This window comes from Dunckerocampus dactyliophorus, chromosome 7 (genome assembly GCF_027744805.1).
Source record: "Dunckerocampus dactyliophorus isolate RoL2022-P2 chromosome 7, RoL_Ddac_1.1, whole genome shotgun sequence".
NCBI classification, from domain to species: domain Eukaryota; kingdom Metazoa; phylum Chordata; class Actinopteri; order Syngnathiformes; family Syngnathidae; genus Dunckerocampus; species Dunckerocampus dactyliophorus.
The window spans coordinates 21416812-21438820 of NC_072825.1; the positions used below are offsets into that span (position 1 = coordinate 21416812).

The window sequence follows — 22009 nt, forward strand, 5'->3', positions numbered from 1 at the left end:
AACGTCTGCGATTGGTAAAAATCATCGCCAACGCATAGCAAACCATGCACCCGGGAGGTGACGAGCGGCTGTGACCAGTGACGCCCGTGAGCGACGTGTTCACATACTGAACGAATTGTACGAGGCTCCCATGGTTTTGATTGGCTGTCAGATGTGGAGGGAATTTGGGGGTATCAAAGTAGTTCAGAGGAGGAAAAGTGGCCGGTGTTGATCGAGTACTTTCGCTAGTACCAGGTCTTGCTAGTATTGAAGATAAACTTGCATAAATGTCAGTGTAAAATGAATGTAAACTTACCTGAAATGTTTAATCTGGCACCGACGAGTACCCATGGCTCTTTCTTCTTTATATATCTGTATTCGGTTTAAGAATTGTCAAATAGCTGACACGGTAAGTATAGCATACTGATTAGCATCCTATTCGCTCATTGGTCCTCGTCTGGGCGACAGCGATGAAAAGTTGAACATTTTTCAGCTTTCTGGGATCGTGTCGCAAGCCAGCTTGTGCACGATGACGCACGCAAACACAAACTTTCACATGCACGAATAATCACCCTATCACGCAGGCTCCATTGAAAATGAATGGAATAGAGGGGATGGCGCCTCCTGTGTGTGGCGCCAATAATGAGGTTTTTTTTAAGCTGATAGTTTTTGTAAAGTGTTTACATTAAGTCAGTTGTCTTGTAATAGGTGCTGTGTCCACCTCAGATGATGAATCACCAATGTCTGATGATGACGAAGAATTTTTGCCAAACAAAGATCAGCCACACTTACGATTCGAGATAAGCAGTGATGATGGCTTCAGTGTGGAGGCAGACAGTATTGAGGGTGAGTCTCGAAAGTGTTTCTTGATTTTTCTGCGTTGTTCACCTATTAGTCATTTAATGCCCTTCATTATCATCCCTACCTACAGTGGCTTGGAAAGCGGTAATAGATGGGGTGCAAGAAGCGCGAGCAATCGCAAAGTTGAGACCTCTGGCTTTTCAGAGGATGACTGGTGCCCGAATGCTTGGTCTGGTTCATGATGCTGTGGTCTTCTTGCTGGAGCAACTTCAAGGAGCACACCGCTGTCAACATCACTCGTTCCGTTTTTTCAAACAGTTCAGTCAGGAAGATGACTTGCCTGTCAATTCCACCGGCTGTGCCCGCTCCGAGCTCTACCTTAGGTTGGTGCAAAAAAAGTTGCTTATGAGCTACTGCAGTCAACATGACATCAGTGTTCCGGTTTTGAGATACTGATATGTGTTATAAGAACCAAGTAATAAAGTCACATATTCCTCTAATTGTATTTAATGTTTCTAGCAGACAAATGCTGACCTCAAAAACACGTTCTCTCAACAGGAAGTCTACATTTGACATGTTCAACTTCCTGGCATCTCAGCATCGGCAGCTTCCTGACATTGGGCCTTATGACGATGAAGAAGATGATGTTCTTTTGAAGTCCACAAGGTCAGAGTCACTTTAAAACATGGGCCTGTCTTTGTCTGACAATGCTCATAACTGAAAATGTACAAATTTTTATGCTGTCTCTCAAAAAAGGCTTGACTTTCTTGTTGCTTCTGTTTTAGACGGGCCACTAGTTTGGAGTTGCCCATGGCTATGCGATTTAGACACTTGGAAAGGACGTCAAAGGAAGCTGTCGGCGTGTACAGGTCAGCTCAGAATTTCATCTGAGAATTTAGTCGTCCCTCGTTTACTGCGGTTATTAAATATTTTTGTAGTTAGAGCATAGAAAACTTGTTTATGACCTTCTAAATACGCTTTTTACCATTATTACAGCACTCTAGACATGAAATAACACCCCTATAGCCACCTTTACATTTGCATTACTCTATATAGTAAGACATAATAGAAAATAAGCCATCTTAAACACAAATAAGGCAAAAGACTCATACGTTAGCATGGACAGCATACTTGCGGGTGGCTATTGTCTCATCAATGTGCCATTACTGACACGTAGAGACCAGTGTAGAATACTACTCTACTGCCGCTGTCTATGCTTAAAGAGAGGCTCACTGATCCAAATGATCATTTTTTTTTCTGGGAAAAAAATTAACAGAAAATTTTGCGGAACAATACTACAATATAAGTTAAGCAAATAATAATAATAAAAAATACAGTACAGAAAATGGTTGGATGAATGTAAAACAAAAATTTAAACATTTGTAGAGATACCAATGAATAAAAGAGTCTAACCCAAGCTGTTGAAAACATTAAACATTTTTATTCAGAAAACGTTATTTGTCCCCGGGGGGTATTAAAGATGCATAGAGCAGCAAGAAGACAGTGTTAAAGGAAAACTGCACTGTTTAAAATGTTGCCCATCATCTACATTCCCTATGTGAGACAAGAACATGTCTTTGCTTTCTGGTACCTCCTAGGTAACCGCCTCGCGCTAGCAGTTTTTCACTAAGAATAAGCTTAATTAGTATTCACTTATTCTGCCTATAAAGCCTTCTAAAAGCGACCTCTAAAAACCACCAACAGCACTCAATTTACATGCCGTGACCTGCACATGAACCAAGCTACAGTGACATTGTAATTGTAGGCGCTAACACAGAGGAACTACTTTTCTGGTGTAGTGACACAGCTAGATCGACTGTGTATATAGCTGTGATGTCAAGCACTATGTGCTCCATGTATCTGAATCAGTGTCATGGTGACTTACTCGATGGACAGTTGTCCGTCTGGACCAGCTGGCCGTAGGCTTCTTTTGAAGTTGATTTTGGGTGTGTGGGGAAAAAGTTTCTACCACTGCAGGGTGTGTTAGCGCTAATCATTTTTTGTTCCTTGTGATGCAGTCTCTTTAAGCAGTGTCCTCCTCGCCAGATACATAAAGCTTTTCCATCGCTGGCAAAACTGTATGCCACTCAGTGCAGCAGAAATAATTCAATTTCTGTCTGCATGGCTTGGCAAGCTCCATATCTACACCACCAAGCCATGCTGGTCCTGACTCTCTTGGCCCCTGTCTGCTCTGACGTTTCACCCTCTCTTCTTGCCTGCTCAGCTTCTTAAAGCTGTAGCTAATCCTCTGTATATTCAGGCTCAAAAAGATAAGGTTCTGGATCCCCATTTGTCCCAAAGTTGTTGTCGCCTGTGGCTCTCACAAAGTCTGCCATAGTAAACACAGAACGTGCTGTCTACGTTGTTGTTGATGGAAGTAGTGTTAGTTGCTATGCGCTCTGTGAAATCAGTGTGCCCAGGAAAGGAGTTCCGGTAATGCTTAAAATGACCAAAATACTGTAAATGTGCCTGTTGCTACATGGTTACAGCAAGTATTGTATATAAAATGTTGTTGGAGGTTTTTGGATCTTTTTAGGAGTGGGACACACAAACACACACAAACGTTAGTGAGCTACAGTGCTAACATTCCTGAATTAAAAAGTGTGTTTTGCATAATCATCTGATCCCTGACTCCCCTTGTGTAGATCTGCTATCCATGGGCGCGGACTCTTCTGCAAGAGGAACATCGAAGCAGGCGAGATGGTGATTGAGTATGCTGGCACTGTCATTCGCGCAGTGCTCACTGACAAACGGGAGAAGTACTACGATGGCAAGGTTGGTCTCACGTTACGTTTTTCTTAACCAGTTTCATCTACATATATTAAATAATGGAAAAGAACAATTAGCAGACCAAATCCATATGTTCTGCTCTGTTTCGGCAGGGTATTGGCTGTTACATGTTCCGCATTGATGATTTTGATGTGGTGGATGCAACCATGCACGGCAATGCGGCCAGATTCATCAACCACTCGTGTGAGCCCAACTGCTACTCGCGAGTAATCAACGTGGAGGGCCGAAAGCATATTGTCATCTTTGCTTTGAGGAAGATCTACAGGGGAGAGGAGCTCACTTACGATTACAAGTTCCCCATCGAGGATGCCAGCAACAAGCTCAACTGTAACTGTGGGGCCCGGCGATGTCGACGCTTCCTCAACTGAGAGATTGCCCGTTTAAGACGGAGTGGGTGTTGTTAACTAGAAAGCCTTAAATTAAGGTTGCACTGGATGGAGCTCTAAGATGTGGAAGGCACTAAGCATAGGAATTAGCCACTATGGAGACTAGTTGACAGCGTTCTATGTGTGTGGAACCAGAAGAAGAGAATGTCCGACACTTATACGTGTTTAAAGGTTCCGCTTAAGGCTGCCTTGTTATACAAAGCTGGTCCAGCAGGGTCGCCACATGAGAGAACACAAGAATTTCCAGAGCAGCACGATGTTTGGGCGGGGGCTCCAGACCCCAACCACATTTTTTTGCCACACGTCAAGCCTTATCTGTTAAAAACAATGCTGAAAACCTACAACTCAGCTTTGAAAGATTTTTTTATGTTTTAGTCATTTCTGGAGGGAGGGGTTGTCTTTCTTTAGAACCTGTGTAATCACGCTAGCTCCATCCTCGGGAGAAGGGAACATTGTTACCCCATCTGTGTTGTTGTGAGGTCAGTTCTTGAGCCATATATTCACCCAAAACATATGTCATGTTTTACACTTCTCTTATCGTGGACATTTTTTTTTTAATTGCTTATAATTTTTCCAGAATCAGAAGACAACCATGGTGCTAAGCATTGAAGTCTATTTGACACCTTTGACTGAGATGTTCTAAAAGAGCCCTGCAGCGGACATGTATGTTCAAGTACAGTCTAGCAAACATTTTTTTTTTAGTCATCAGCTTCTGTTTTGAGTTCAAAATTGAAAAGAAACGGCCAAAAAACATAATACATATTTTTTCTTGTTGTATAGAATATGTAGCAAACACTACCCATACCAAAAGTTAAGAGTGATGAATCTCAGTTTTTAAAGATAATGTTTTATTCCGCTCATGGTTGCTACTCTATTCCAATAAGTCTTTGCGATCCCACGTAAATTCGCGTTTGGCAAATTTCCTGCTACTGTTGATTTGTAAATCAGGGAGAGTGCTGGTATAAATTGTCACTGAGTGTGTGCATTAGCTCCTGCATCAGGCTTGTTGTAAACATGGTGCACACCTCCTTTTCTTAATGCAGCACTTGGGATCACAACAAGCCGCCGTAAGTCAAAATGGAGCTAGAGACAATGCGCTCGGCACCTTAATTATATTGAAATGTTGTTCTTAGTCGGTGTTCAGTACTGTCATTAATAAGGTTAATTGAATTCACACTGTTTAGAAATGAGTTGTGATATTTATTCGCTTATTGGATTTACTTTTATTGGTGAAAGGTTGCTGTTTGTATAAATGGTGGTGGTGTACAGCTCCATTTGTAGTGCCCTTTTGTTGTTTTGTTTACAAGTGATGTCCTTTGTTTCACTAATTTACTTGAATTTTCCTTTGAGGCAATCGCGTCATACATTTATGGCCTTTTTTTTTTTGACCGAAATTGTTTCAAACCAGGTATTTTTAAAGATTATTTTTTTATTTAATTTTATGTTTTGTTGTCACAGTAAGTAACTGACGGTCTTAGAGTAAGCCACAGAAGTAAAAAGCGAGCACTGTTTGCCTCTTTAAAGTCATGATGATCCTTTTCCTTCCCCCTGTACCTTATTTTTCCAAACGTATTTTCAACGGGGTCATGTTTGTGTCTAGCTTTGAGTCCTTTCATTTTGCATGTCCAATCACTGGGATGGAGCCCAGATTGAGTGTCAATCACCTGGCTGACAAAAAAACAAAACAAAACAGAGTCACTCCCAACTCATTGCAAGGATTCTACCTCAGCTGTTTAGACAGATGTTTGGGAATACTGATGCAAAAACAGAGGATAACTCGGTTTTAATGTCTACAGAGCTGGTGTGTGTGTGTGTGTGTGCGTGGGTACGTCTGTTTGTGTTGTTTTAGGTGTGTGTTTGCGATGAAGGATGCAAAGCTCTAGTCAAACCTGTAAAAAAAAAAAAAAAGAAAAACGAGAAGAAAAATCATGTCCATCTCACCCAGAATCTGTTCATAAAGCTATGTTATATTATACACACAAATATATAAATATATAAATATATATAGTAGGGTTATTTTAAAGTAAGTAAGTGTAAAAGACAAAAATGAGAAAATATGTGATCTTTAAATTTATGTCTTTGTTACCATGTACAAATAAACCCTGAGTTTGTAAATATTTGTATACGTATTTCTAAACCGGTTTAATTTTTCTATGCACTTTTTTTATTTATGATGTTATTTGCTTAAATAAAGATGTTTCATCACATGTTGTACTATGTACATGATGTATGTATTTGTTTATTTTTTAAACTATGAATAATGTGTGATATCACGGCATGTTAAGTGCAGTAGCATACAGTATACTGTACAGTAGAACATCCAAAGTCGAATGAGGCTGGTTGACTTTTTCGCGTATAAAATCATTTTAAGGGAATTATCAGATGGGTCTCAAACTGTTATAAAACCTTTATTAACTAAATGGCCATTGTTTTTTTTTTATCTGTCATAGAAGTATACAGAGACGTTAACTACTGGCTAATAAATCTAAAAGTAAAGGTAAGAGTCTTTCTAAAATTCTTCTGGATTATTGCTTATGTGAGTGTTGACTTGTATGTGATGTGTACAGGTAGGTGCTGCTGATGCTCCAGTCCGAGGGGAAGTCATGCAACGGGTGGCTCTTGACGTGCCTCTGCATGGCGACCAGGCTGCTGCAGAACTCCAGACACAAGGTGCACTGGTAAGGAGACGCACCACCGTGAGTCCGCAGGTGCTTGATCATGGCCGAGAAGTCACGAGAGCGCTGGCCGCATAGACGACACTCGAAGGGCTTCTCACCTTGGGACAAAGAAAGGACATGGGCTAAAATATTTAGAATGAGGGTTTGGACCAGGGGTGTCCAAAGTGCAGCCCGGGGCTGTTTGTGTATTGGCCCGTGGCACATTATAAAGTATAATTTAACAAGAAAAGTAAAAAAAAAAAAATAGTATAATCAGCAGTAATTTTACAAAAAGCCAAAATATTAAGAGAAAAACAAGAGAATGAGAATAGTGTAATATTACGAGGAAAAAATGATGTTTTGTTAGCATAAAGCTGTGTTTTTTTTAAGTCACAAGTAAAAAAAAAACGAATAAAGTTGTAATTTTTGGAAAATTAGGATGTGGAAATAAAAGAATAAAGTCAAAATCATTGTGAGAAGAAAATGTAAAAAAACAGTAGAAAGGCAAAGGCTGCTGTAATTTTACAAGACTAAAGTCAAAATATTAACAAAAAAGGGTCAATTTTATGATAGAATACTTTACTAGCATAGAGCTGAAATATTAAGAAAAACAAAGATTTTGAGAAACAAAGTTGTAATTTTCTGGAATATTAGATTGGGGGAAAGTTACAATGTGGGAATAAGGTCACGATATTACAAAAAGAAACTTTAAAAAATTTGCGAAAAAAACAACAGCAAAAACGACAAAAAAGAGCAAAGACCGAAGTTCATTCTAATACGCTTTTTGAACACACCTGGTTTAGACGTTAACGTGTCTGGACAATTTGAAGTGATGTAATGTATGTTTTCCTTTTTACATGCAGAGCAAATTCATTACATTTAGTTACATTTAATTGTGAATATTTATGTTAGATGTATTTTGATTTATTTATATTTAATGTAATTTCTTTTAGTTTTTACCAGTTATTTGACCTGCCTTCTGCAAAGGGCCAAAGAGAAATCAAATATTAAAACTGAATTTATATTTAGTTTGCCACCATTGTCACGTCAAAGCATACATTTACGTAATTTACAGAAAATAATTCTAAAAAACAATTTCTTAACATTATTATCGCACAATTGCATATACAGTACTGCATACAAAAATATTATTCAATTTTAACAATTATACTTTATATTATCGTGCACTTTCTTTACATACTACCTATCTTGCTAGGTGGTAGCATATTAACAGTTAGCATATTAACATTTTAACAGTTCACATGTGAAATAGTATCTGCTCACAAAATGCTTCTTGAGCTGTCTTCTGCTTTCTGGATGTAGTACGACCCTGCTTTCTTAACGGTTACCATGCAGACTGTTAGCATTTTGCATACAGTATGATGGTTATTTAGCACTTCAGCACCTGTCCATCAAATCAAGAACACAATGGCAAGTTCTGTTACTCCATTTTGAAGTATTGCCATACCTGTGTGAACTCGATGATGTGCGTCCAGTTGATGTTTGAGACTAAACTTTTTGGGACAGTGTAGGCACTGGTAGGGTCTTCCTCTGAGGTCTTGTCCATTGGATTGGGAATGCCGATCTTTCTCAAAGAGTCGACACCTTGCACGGGCTTCCACTGGTCAGACAAAAAGTGTTGCACGTGAATATTCAGGGGAAACACAATTTGAAGGTGGAGTAGTTCCACTAATGCAGCTGCCTTAAGGTTTAGAAAATGTCCCACCTTGCACTATTTAATAAATACTGTATATTGCCACTGTTAAATCACCTGTGATGCATGAAGCCGCTTTGAGTCAGCATCCTGTGCAGAACATTGTGTTCACTTTCCTGACACTGCATGTCTGATTTTTGAAATAATACAAGTATACTAGGTGAGGAAATGTGGTAAAGTTGCCATTGTGCCATACAATTGTCCCGCATAGCCTTTCAGAAGGGACAGGATCGTACGTTGGGTGGGTTTACTCAGGGTACACTGGTTTCCTTCCACTGTCCAAAAAACATGTACAGTGGTGTGAAGTGTTTGCCTCTTTCCTGATTTTTTTTTCATGTTTGTCACACTTAAATGTTTCATATCATCAAACAAATTGAAATATTAGTCAATGACCCCACAACTTAACACAAAATGCAGTTTTAAAATGAAATTTTAAAAAAATAAAAAAAAAAAATAAAAAAATACAAACCTACATGGCACTGTGTGAAAAAGTGATTGCCCCCTAAACCTAATAAATGATTGGGGCCCCCTTAGCAGCAACAACTGCAATCAGTCATTTGCGGTAACCTGCAATGAATGTCTTACAGCGCTGTGGAGGAATTTTGGCCCACTCATCTTTGCAGAATTGTTGTGATTCAGCCACATTGGAGGGTTTTTGAGCACAAGCCGCCTTTTTAAGATCATGCCACAGCATCTCAATAGGATTCAGGTCAGGACTTTTGACAAGGCCACTGCAAAGTCTTTTGAATCATTGTCCTGCTGCAGAACCCAGGTTGGTTTCCACTTGAGGTCACAAACAGATGGCCGAACATTCTCCTTGAGGACTTTTTGGTACACAGCAGGATTCATGGATCTGTTTATCACAGCAAGTTTTCCAGGTCCTGAAGCAGCAAAACAACCCCAGACCATCACACTACCGCCACCATATTTTACTGTTGGTTTTATGTTCTTTTTCTGAAATGCGGCGTTATTTTTACGCCAGATGTAGTGGGCCACACTCCTTCCAAAATGTACAACTTTTGTCTCTTCAGACCACAGAGTAAGTGTGACAAACATGCAAAAAAAAAAACATATCAGGAAGGGGGCACTTTTTCACACTACTGTATGTTAGGTTAATTGGACACCTCGGTGTGGGTGTGAATACAACATTGATGCATTGCATTATTTTCATCTGTGCATCCAAATAACCGCAACACATTTCTCACAAATTGTGGGTGCTTCAGTAAGTCATCAGTAAGTCACAGACAAGTATTATCTATAACAACACTGTACATATTTGCATGATTGCGTGCTGTTGTTTTTTGTGCACAAGCAACATTTGTGTGCAGGACGTACTGTACTGCGTGTATAGCTGTCTAGCTAGTAACCGCACAGCTCCACCATCCTCTGGAAACCACAACTCTCTTCAACACTTTCCATGGCGTAGCACATAGACGCTGAGGTAAGAGGTCACGATACTGTAAGTGCTCTTTTTAAAGTTACATTGTATTATTGATGACCCTCTGCACTAAACATTATGAGCTGTTATGTGTCCATTATGACATTGTTACCTGGTGATGACGAGGCTGACTCCGGCTGCACTGGTTCACTACAGTGCGTGCAGCCTGTAACGGTGTCAGCTCGGTGCACATTAGGGCAGCTGTGGAGAAGATTAGTCATGAAAAGTACTGTAACTGTACCTCTTTATCTGTGAAAAATAATAACAGCATACCATATTTGGTATATTGAGTAGTAAGTTGGTGTATTATGTTTGGAGCCAGTGTGCAGCACTATGAGGCAGTGGATGGGAAATCATTGAGGAAAATATTTAATTAAATTGTATTTATATATATATATATATATATATATATATATATATATATATATATATTTAATGGTAGGATTTACATTTTATTAATAAAATATTTTATTACATTTATATAATACAAAAAATAATATATGTAAAATCTATTTAAAAAATTCTATTAAATTTTGGGTTTGTTAAGTGTAATGTTTTTAGTATAAATAAGATTTAATTCAATTTATATCAGAAAAAATATATAATAATAATACAGGTTTTGTTATTATTTTATTGTTTAGTCCAGGGTTTGCATTTTTAGAATATCGGTAAAGCTGTAGAGTTTTTCACGACAACATGATGTGCACCAACACTACACAATGTAATGACATCCAACAATTAACTTTATTTAACAGAACGATAAATGACAGGACAGGATTATACAGTATATCCAACAAACTAAAAACAATCAGGATTTATTAAGATAATAATGCTCAGTTTTGGTTGACACCGTCAGATATTTATTGAACAATATGTTTATTACTGTATGCAGCATAGAGCACTGTTATCTTTTTAAAAGTGTTTTTTTTTTAGATTTACTGTATATGTTTATTGTAATGGATCTCATTGGATTGTGTTCTCTACCTTTTACTTGGTGAGTGCAGATAAACAGTTCTTCCTCCAGTTCCTTCCTCTCAACAACAGGTGAAGTGTGGTTAAAAGTGACATGTTGCACTGACGTGGGAGGATGAGGACACTAAAATCGCATACAGTGATATTTTTTCCCCATAAAGTTCAACAAAAGTTTCATAGAGTGTAGAAATGGCCACTTTTAACCGTGAAAGAAAGTTTCAGCAGGTGGAAAATCTCGATTTGCACAGAGGAGGGGAGAAGTTTAGGGGACTCCCCTACACACATACTTAGACACACACACACACGCACACACTTTAAAGTTGCACTGTGTAGAACAATACACAGCACACATTGATTCAAAACAAGGACATTATTCACATCAAAGAGAAGATTACTTATTGTAGTGCCAGATTGTAAACTTATTGTAAAAATCTACTTTTTTTTGTCAGTTTGTGATCAGATTTGTTTTTTCTTCTTGAAGACGCCATGACCTGCACATGTTGATGAGTCAGGTACTGTAACTGAAGGGAACAATGAGCCAAATTAGGGGAAATATGACGTACTCTGCAAGGAAAATAGGCTGATGATTAGTAACGGCCAACAAGCGCTATCAACATATAGGGTACTGTATGGCATTAATAAGTATTATTATAAAATATAGCCATGATTATGATATACTATGGATTATATAATGCATTTAGATTTTATTTATAAATACATATTCATAATAATGAAGCCCGGTGGTAATTCCCTTCAGCTTCAGCAGATGGGGCAAAAAAAAAAAGCTTGTTTTTCCAGTACATGTCACAAAGCAATATTAGTCTGTAAAAATGTTCCTGCTGTGTTTGGAAGCGAAGGCTTCAGCCTCAAGGAAACAGATGAGTGAAGTTGACATATATAATATTATAAAAACATGTTATGAGTAATAAAAGTATCATTTAAGTTACCTTACTGTGCCTTACGTGACCACGAGCGAATGGCAAAAAAAAAAAAACGTGAATAACTGACATGTCCATAAACATTTTTGGACACATGGCTTGCTCCTCACTTCCAAACCCTCCTGCTAGCTTGACGTCAATGTTCTTTGATGTCAGATCAACATTTGCAATAAAAGTCACTGTTGTGATGATTATATTAGGCTCAACTCCAGAGTTCTCCCCTCCTCTCTTCAATTGCTATTGTTCACTGCCTCACACACTTATTAAACACATTTGAAGTATAAAATGTAGAGGTACTCGCCACTAATGATAACTGAATGATAATGTAATATGATCGATGAACAGATGGAATCAGTCATGGTGTAGCCAGTCACAGCACACAACTATGGTGCTTTCAAGGACTGCTGAACGAAGTGTTAAATCTCAACACTTGACGAAAAAACACGATCAGTGAGAATAAATTTTTAAAATCCACAGATTTGCGAGGCCGTGAATGCTGAATGGCGCAGTAATTTTCATGAATGTGGAGTAGTTTCGAAAAAACACTAGTTGTGTGTATTATAATGGCAATAATACTGACAGTTACACAGTATTCCAGTGTAAAAAGTGTGTTTTAAAGCGTAATTTATAGGATGTTTGATAAGGTGTTTGGTGCGGATTTGGAGAACATGTGATTATGCGGCAAAAATTCTGCCTAGCAACAAACGGGATGAGAGCAGGAAAAGGAATTTTCATTGCCATCTGTAATAGAATTTACATTTGGAGGTTTTATGTCACTTAGACTGTTTTCTGTATTTCTGTATTTAGCACATCGTTAAAAAAGGGATATAGATTTGAAAAAGTGCTGTGGTTTTACCGGTTGCCTGGTTGGTTTCCCAGTCTGTTTTTCATGCAAAAAAGGTTATAAGACAGAGAGTGGAGTTTTTAAAAAGTGACGCACCTCAACTCAGTGGTCTTGTCAACCTTCAGTTTGGCCTTTTTTCTTCTTACGTGCAGACCTTCCTCGATGCTGCTCACCATCCGTGCAGAGGCAGTGTAGTGATTTTGTGCATAATGCAAGCTTGTTACTACAGAGCAGTGAGCGGCTGTGGTGTTTGGGTATCGGTTGCCCTGCAAATGTAAGATACGGGAGGTGGGGAGGGTGACCGTGTGTGCCGCAGAGGGCTGAGCTGCTATAAAGTTGGAGTAGTTCTCTGCTATGCGCCTCAGGGTGCTCACAGGGCTCCACATGTGGCTAGGGAACATCCAAGGGGAAGAGGACATCATGTTGGATACCGAGCTGGTGATGACGCTGTCTCTGCTGAAAGTGGATACCGACTTTAGGTCTTCTGTGCTCACTTGGATTTTGCCCTCTTCTCTTGTCTTTTTCTTTTCATGCATTTCCTCATCGCCGCCCCTTTCCTTTTCCGTCTTGCGGAGGAGTAAGTCCAAATGATGCTGACACTCTTCCTCCAATGATCGCATCTCCAACATCTGAGCGGCTGAGAGTAGCCTCTGCAGGTCATCCACAGACACCTCCAAAGTCTGCGTGTAGGCAAAGTCCAGGACCTGTTGGAAGGTTCTGGGTGAGAGATCCTCCAGCGTGCAGTGGACCTGGTGGTCTGGCTCTTCTTGGTCTAGGCTCTGTGCAAGTTTGGTGCTCGCACAAGCCAGCACCAGACGATGAGCCCTAAAAGTTTGATTGTTGACGGAGATGACGGCGTCACATAATGAACCCGAGCGACGTAAGGCGTCGGCCCGGTGCAGGAAGTGGAAATATTGTGCGTTGTTGAGTCGGATCATTTCTGAAGTGAGTTGTAATGTTCTTAGAATCTGAGAACACAAACGAGCAGAAAAATACTGTGTTGAGTTTCACCTGTTCCCCTATGACAAACACTATCTTTTTTAGCATTATTTTAATAGAATATAGGGCATTATAAACAACTATGAATACAGAACATCAGATGTGACTAAGAGTATACATGATGGATAATTATAATTCGATTTTTTTTTGTCAAAATGGAAAATAAATAAAACAACATTTGTTTTATTTCATTGATTTATTTATGTTTCTTAACACACTCTTTTGACACTAGCCATTTAAAAGATACTCTTACACCATAAAAATGTGTCTGGATTATTAATTTAAAATATATACACAGTATATATATTTTCTTAACTGTATAGAAAGGTATAAATGAAATGAAATAAATAAAACATTTGGACTCATTCAATATTTATGTAATTCATTCTACAGCTAATAGTACATTACTCAACCTTGAATATCGGTGCAACAACCATTTAAGTAGGCAACATACCTGTATACAATTCTATTGACATTGTTATCATTCTCAACACAAATCATTTGTGAGCTATTATTAAACAACTAAAACCAAAAAAATAAAAATGCAAAAATGACATGTTGCTAGGCGGCATTTGTGAAGCTCGGCCAAAAATGGGCATACGCATGCCAGTCACTCCTATAAAAATTGCTATACCGGTTTGCGTTATTACAACTCTTTATTAAAAGTAAACACTTCTTTTAAAAAATGTCTTGCAAATTTATTTTTTTAATTTCAATATTTGTAATAATAAATAAAACAAAAACTCTAACTAGCCATCCGTTTTCTGTACCGCTTATCCTCACGAGTGGTCACGGGTATACTGGAGCCTATCCCAGCTGTCTTCGGGCGAGAGGTAGGGTACACCCTGGACTGGCCGAACTATAACTATAATATTACAATTGAAATTGTAGTTGTTATTAGGGCTGTGAAACGATTCTTTAAAAAAAACAAAAACAGATTAATCAGTTTTCAAATTAATTAATCACGATTAATCACCATTAGCAACGATGTCTGAAATATGTCCATTTCATCTGTATTTATCAGAAAGATAAATGACAGGACAGGATTGTATATATTAGTATGTATTAACAGCTTCAAATGAACTGAATATGTCAATCAAGCTAAAAGATACTACACAAGTGTAAACATCTATGTGTCTAACACAGTCTCTTCAATAGCAGCAGAACATTTGAATCACACTTTAAACGGTGTTATTATGAGCAAGGAGGGGTTGCGTTCAATGACATCACGTAATTTAAGGTAAATTTACTCGTTTTCCGTTTATTTTCCAGCATATGTAGCAAATTGTACATCCGAATTAAGAGTTACGAAGTGAGTGATAAGAATATCCACTTCCGGTTTTTCTTTATTTTCCTGTTTATTTACACACACACACACACACACAAATTATAAAGCTGTGATGTTCATAGTGTCCCTGAATGCATTTGGCGTCCTTGTAATGAGAGTGAGTGTCGTTCCCAGGATGCACGGACTAGAGACGTGTGTGAGTTGGGGATACATGCAGTAGATGGTGTTGGACTTGTACTGCTGTGGATGTGTTCAGGTTACAATGAAGTTCTAAAAGAGCGGCAGACTGTGCTCCACTGTGCTTCTGTTTGCTGTCACAACAGAGAGGTGTGCTTGCTCTGGTGTGCATGCTTTAATTACACTAAACAATTGAACAAATTAATGAAACAAATTTGTTACCGCTGTTAACGCGTTATTTTTGACAGCCTTTGTTATTATATAAAATTATAATATATACTATAACTATATAATATTATAATACAATATACTGTATATTATAGTTATTCCCGGTATATCAAATTATAATGTATATTAGAAGCTTATTATAAATGATTAAATATTATATATTATTATAAATATTATTTGAAATTATTATCATTTACTTGGCAGATTTGCTTGGGGGCATCGTACGGCTCTGTGGCTTCATAGCTCGTTTCACTGTCATATCTGATATTACGTTTGCACGTGGGCTTGATGTGTTGACAAGCACTATGTCTTGTGAAAGCTTTCATATTTACGTGCTCACATACATGCCGTAAAGCCACAAAGCTAAACTTACGGTGTATCAGACTGTGACTCAACACGAACATCGTACAACATTCGGAGGGTTTAAATGTAAAATTCCTAATTAAACATGACCGTGCAGTATTTGACATCGCCCTTTACTGTAACGGCACGCATACACAAAGGACACAATAAGTTGTTGCATCGGTGGTTGTGAGCCGAACGAGCTTTTGTGATGATGATGATACAGATTATGATCGGTCACACTTACTTCAACAGCAGCCCTTTCAGCCCTCTGATGGAAAGTAAATGTGAAACACCATGACATTTAGTTGCCTCCTTACTGGAATTTCTTGCACTAGTTTTTGAAATCTCTCTCTTTTGAGGTTTATTTTTCCAGATGTGCTCAAATACATTTTTATATATACCGTAGGTTATTGTCAATATGCATCTCTAAAGCGTCACTATTGAGCATTGCAAAAATATTTTAAATAAGCTCTGCTTCTTCCTACTCCTTTTCGGGCATACTATATTTGTGCAAATGTGAACGTGATGTACTTTAATGTAACTTTACTAAGCATGGTCAAAATAAACTAAACAATCACCATGTTAGGCGCACAGTGTTTCGATTATAGCCTGCCACAGCATTCTTATACACGTTTACAAAAATAATTGTGAAAAATAATATAACATTCAAATAATAATCAATATTGGCATTGCTGTAAAAATATGTAGTGATAGAATGTGTTTTGGATTGCTTGCAAATAACATATTATGTTGTGTTTAGCGAAATGTACTTTTTTCATTGAGTGTTCCTCTTGTTCACTTCAATATGTTAATTCATAAATAAAAAAAAGAATGTGTCCTTTACACTACATTCAAGTGTGCCTCATGTATTTACTTTATATATATTTATTAGTATAGTATAGTATAGTAATTTTTAATTAAAAAAAAGAATACTATATATCCGGACCGCACGGTGGTCTAGTGGTTAGCGTGTTGGCCACACAGTCACAGTCTGGAGATCTTCGTTCGATTCTCCCTTGGCCATTTTTGTGTGGAGTTTGCATGTTCTACCCATGCGTGCGTGGGTTTTCTCCGGGTACTCCAGTTTCCTCCCACATTCCAAAAACATGCATGTTAGGTTAATTGGAGACTCTAAATCGTCCATATGTAACGGATGCCAGCCTGTGAGGCTGTGCAAGTGTACGTTGGTAAACCTCACTCCTTCTGCCTTAAGAGCTGCGCTGAACACGCGGTCGACACGGGCTTTTGGCCGTGTGGTCAGCACTCTCGCCTTCCATTGTGAAGGTCCTGTGGTCAAGCCCCGGTGCGGGCGGTGCAAAACAGGGCGGGTTACACATACTGTAGGTATGAATGTCAGTGTGAATGGTTGTCTATATGTGCCCTGCGATTGGCTGGCGACCAGTACAGGGTGTACCCCGCCTGTCGCCCGAAGTCAGCTGGGATAGGCTCCAGCATACCCCCGCGACCCTAATGAAGAGAAGCGGCATAGAAAATAGATGCAATACTATACAACCACAGATTATTCCAACATTACAACGCATATTAAAGCATCCTTCACTTTGGAGATGCATGTCTAAATAATATTGAGTTTGCAGTCAATTTGTTCATTTTGGGGTCTCATCAGTAGAAAATTGAGCTCTCAATCAAACTTTTTTCCCCTCCCAGCAATGTAAGTTGTATCATTCTGCCGCAGGAAATAACTCTCGACCACAACTGTATAGTCTTGAGTGATTTTGCCGACATTGCTCTCTAGTTGACACATATTTAGCATGTGTTGTGCCGGCGCTGTGTTTGATTTACACTCACCAGCCTCTGCACAGTCCAATATCAAACATTGCACCTTTACAAAGATGCTAATGATTGACACTGTCAGAGATTGATTGTGATTGTAGTTTGCAATGGTGTAGATCTGCTCTGCATCATACTGCGATCTGTTTCTAATATGTTTCCCCCTCGAAACAAAACAAAAACAAAAAAAAGGACTTGACAACTCTTGTAATGGGAATCATTAGACTGTTGAGGCGTACCTAATGTTTCTCTAACTGGACACGAACATAGCAAAACATTTTGACCACTTCTGAGAGCAGTACGTTCACAGTGTGTGTGTGCAAAGGTTGATACTTACTTGAAGTCTGGAGAGTCTCCTCGCTCTGTTGAGCTCACATCTGTGACTGCAAAGGTGGATGTAAGTTTTGTGAGGTCGTTTCCTCTCACTTCTCGTCGTCCCTCCTCTTCATCGCTCTCCCTCTCTCATTGGTTCGTTGAGTGCTACCTTGTTTTTGTCAGAACATTTAGGTAGCTGTAGGGCCGTTGCATTGAAACCATCTCCGGCTTGCTTCATCTACACCCACTGGCCGCTACATTAGGCACACTCTTTACGTGCCTTCTCTTCACAATTAGAATAATGCTCAGTTTGTTTTTTTTGTAGTGGTTGTAGTTTGCAGTAGTTTGGCGTGTTTTAACTGCGCTGCATCAAATCGAGAGTTGTTATTGGAATATTTTTTTAATTAAGCTACAGAAAAGTGGTACAATATCAGATATTAACCAGAATGATACATCACCGCAATCTATAACCACAATAATGTTAAATCACCGAAATGACCTGAATATAAAACAACCCATGCTGGGTTAAATACAGTATGTTGTTTATTTTTAGATTCTACAGTATTTCTACCAGCTTATATTTACGAATAGCTTCTAAAATCTGCTTTTAAAGAGCACCGCGGAGCCACACAGAGTCAACTGAGAGAGACGCTAAATACTGTCTTATTTATATTCAAAACGCAGCATTATTACCTTTGTTTTGAATTTTTGATATGTTTGATATGTCCAATGTTGTGCCTGATAAACATTCATGAAAATCTACAAGAACGCTTTCCTTAAAAATGCAGTACAGTAGATCCCCGCGATGACTGGTAAAGATCTGCGAGTATTTGAAATGCACAGAAAAATAGTGAATTGTGAATATGTGGGGATACATTGAATTTCCGAAAATAGTGTCCTCCGCTAAATTGGACGCCGTGCCACAAATAATGACTGGGTTTTTCATCCAGTTGAACAAATAAGTCGGTAAAAATGTATAAATACGTGATAAAACAGGTAAAATGCACAACACACATGTACCACTGCTAAAAAAGACCACAGTTTTTACATGTTTATGTCTTTATTCTTCACTGATAATGTTTTTTTTTTGTCATCTCAGCATTGAGATTTTGCACCTTGTTTAGCGATCCTTGAATGCACCATTGTTGTGTGTTGGGACCTGGAGTCCATCTGTTCATCTTGCATTATCATTTATTTGCGAGGGTGTCACGAGACGAGATGATACATAAGATTGGGTCCACGAGCATGAGACACATCAAGATGAGATTTGAACATTAATTTGAAAGGTTTTAAGAAAAGTACAATGAAAAAATATGACTGGACAAACAAATATTTTGATTTAACTGAGTTACAAGACAATGGAGGTGTGTTTTGAAATGTATATTGTCCCACAAATTGATGCTAAACTATATTATTGTCAACATTTTTTGACACCAAATAAACCACTAATCATGATAGTATATAATAATAATGCAATATTTTCTTTAATAGCACCTTTGACTCTGTAAAGTATTTTTCTCACAGCCAATCCATAGTCTGTCAAACGTTTGGAGCATTTCTTGAAATGCTGGCTTTTCAACTGTATTAAAGAGCAGCATTTTTGTAGCAAAGTACTCTGTGAACGCACGCCACTTTGCCTTGTTCCGTTTGTATTTACTGTGCTGATCAAATGTCGCAGTATTGACTGTCGAAACTGAGGCTCTGCATCTCGATGTGTAGTTTTTTCTAGATGGGAAAATATAGATACGTATGTTGGAGGTGGGCAAGTTCTTTTTGTTGCCACCACTTTCAAACAAATTCAGCTTACTGGCTCATCCGTGACGATGGGCTCACCTTGCTCCTTTGGTTTGAAGACGGTATATTCCCACATGGGGGCTGTGGGAATACTACTGCATTACCTTGCATTGCTCCTCACAAAGCTACACTCTTCTCATGTGTGTATGCTAGCGGCCCTGCCTCTCCTCACAGAGGCAAAATGACTATATGACCAACAAGAGGGCTCACTCCGTTCATGCACTTGGATATGGAACGCTGTTGTTCTTTGAAGCGTCTAGGTGCTGAACCAATGCACAGAGGCGAGAGATGAGGAAAACAGGCATGCACGCCCATGGCAATATATGGAGGGCGGCAAAATGATCAAGTTCATTTTATTTATCAAAACTTTAAATGTGTTTAATAAGTATGAGAGGCATATTTAGGACTTGAACCTGCAGTGTATCGTGAGTAAACAATAACAATTGAAGAGGGAAGGGGAGGATTCTGAAGTGAATCTAATCTAATAATTACAAGTCACTTTTATTGCAAATGTTGATCTGAAATCAAAGGAGACCGCCAACATCAAGCAAGCAGGAGGATTTGGAGAAAGGGGTAGCGAGCCGTGTGTGGGCGTGGTTACTCGTGGTTTTTCGCTATTCACTGGTGGTCCCGGAAAGTAACCCCCGTGAAAAGCGGGAATCTGCTGTACTGAAATCTGAGTTTACTTCAAATAAGCAAAATAATCTGCCTACAGACTTGGCAAAAGGCATAAAAGAAGAAAAATGTCGATAACATTCTTGGTGGAAAAATGGTGGTTTTAGTCTTTTGACAAACCAACTCATTAAAATTGGGTTGAAACAGATCACTTAATTAAATAAGTGCAAATTTGAATATCCCAATAGAGCTTATATTATATACTGTAAGTGTCTCAAACATATGCTTACTAACTTACTAACTGACTACGAACTTTGTCAGAATGCTTGTGCTTGCCTGTATCAGCCGCACATTTAGGTGCTTCGTTCATAAGTGACACAACAGTTATCACACTGTTTATCCAAATGGACTGTATTGTTGATAGAAACCAAGAATAAATAAATGTACATGCGGATAGCGTGAAAAAAGCATGTCTGCCAATAACTTGATCTCCTCTCGAATAAATGCCTTACTTCAAATAAATGCCTTGTTCTCTCCACAGTTGAGTACATTAACGCCATCGGCCACTATTTCAGGAAGCAATACAGTAAATATGGCAAATATGCCATTTCAGGGGAAAGTGAAAGGGTTTCTTTGACCAAATGACCTGATTAGTCCACATTGAGAAGGTAGTGTTAACCTTATCCTGTCAAGCATCACTTGTTGGTCACAACATGGACGGTCCAATGTGCTGCGCCACCAAACCACTTGAAAGATACTCATCTGTGACAGGAAACATGCAGACATGAGCTTTTGGGGAGAGGGGGGCGGTCTATATGTCAGGTTAGGCGTCGCTCAGAGCCTTAAAATAGAAGTGGCTGCATAGTCTTTTCCATATGTTACATGTTGAAGTAAAAAGGTGTTGTTGTGATGCTCACTTTTCTTCGAATCTCAACGGCTGAACACAATTTGAGTCTGTGTCCAACTCATAGATCCAGAAACAGGATGATATCGACGTGTCTGCAAGAACTATTTTATCGATCACCTCATGCGTACTGCAGCTGGAGAGAAAAACAGTTTCCCCCAGTTACAATTAAACTGCACAAATTAGAGTGGCCTTTTATTGTGGCACACCTGTGCCATAACCACGCTGTGCAATCAGCATTTTGATATGCCACACCTGTAAAGTGGATGAATTGTGAATGCTCACTGTGTATATACTGTATACTGTATATACATATATATATACAGTATATATAGTGTGTGTGTGTACTGTATATACACACACACATTTACATGTTTGTGTGTATATATACTGTATATACACACACGCATATATATATATATATATATATATATATATACACACAGTATATATACACAGTATACAGTATATGGCAGATTACATTGACATGGCAACACAAAAAAAATGGAACGTACACTACTGGAAGTAGTGCAGCAGATAATAGACTGTTGGAAATAAAGTAATACAATTTCATGGGGCAAATACTAGAATTGAGAGGGCTTTGCTGGCCCTGAAGGGACACCGCTGTAAAAACTACACTGGAAGTGTTGTCTCTATGTCCTTTGAAAGTATATTTTAAAAGCCTTTTGTGAAATTTAAAAAGCTGGTAAAGACAGCAGAATGTAAAAATAACACATATTCAATCCAGCAGAGGGCATTTTGGTTTGGACTATTTGAAGTATGTCACGTAATACGTCACAAAAACTGTCCAATCATGTCCATACTTCATACTTATGTTTTTTACTGTCCCATGACAAACGCACGGACTGGAAAAGAGTACTGAACCACAAGTGTGTACGCAGCCTTTCTTAACAGATGTTTTAGAACTACGCCCTAAATGCAAACTACTGTAGGTTGTTTTCTTGAATGAATCAAAGAGTTGGTGAAATAAACCAAATGCACAGCCAGACTGCTGCCACGGCGTGGTGAATATGAGT

General features: G+C 38.6%; 2 protein-coding genes across 4 annotated transcripts in view; one reads left to right on the top strand and one right to left on the bottom strand.

The window, feature by feature from the left end:
- The window catches only part of kmt2bb (lysine (K)-specific methyltransferase 2Bb), a 43503-nt gene extending 33382 nt beyond the window's left edge, over nt 1-10121 (top strand). For 2 of the 3 annotated variants that reach the window (XM_054783227.1, XM_054783229.1), the window contains exons 31-36: nt 688-825; nt 911-1163; nt 1339-1446; nt 1566-1649; nt 3426-3555; nt 3663-10121. In XM_054783227.1, coding sequence (XP_054639202.1) covers nt 688-825; nt 911-1163; nt 1339-1446; nt 1566-1649; nt 3426-3555; nt 3663-3938 — 989 coding nt within the window. In that variant the 3' untranslated portion in view covers nt 3939-10121. The remainder of the gene's footprint in view (nt 1-687; nt 826-910; nt 1164-1338; nt 1447-1565; nt 1650-3425; nt 3556-3662) is intronic. The other variant, XM_054783228.1, reaches the window with a different exon arrangement.
- On the bottom strand, nt 3710-17709 carry zbtb32 (zinc finger and BTB domain containing 32). Its single transcript, XM_054783247.1, has 5 exons — nt 17682-17709; nt 12616-13487; nt 9878-9966; nt 8082-8234; nt 3710-6732 (listed from the first exon to the last, which is right to left on the bottom strand). The coding sequence occupies exons 2-5, from the start codon at nt 13455-13457 to the stop codon at nt 6482-6484; spliced, it is 1335 nt and encodes a 444-aa protein (XP_054639222.1). The 5' UTR covers nt 13458-13487; nt 17682-17709; the 3' UTR covers nt 3710-6481.
- Nucleotides 17710-22009: the final 4300 nt, after the last annotated feature.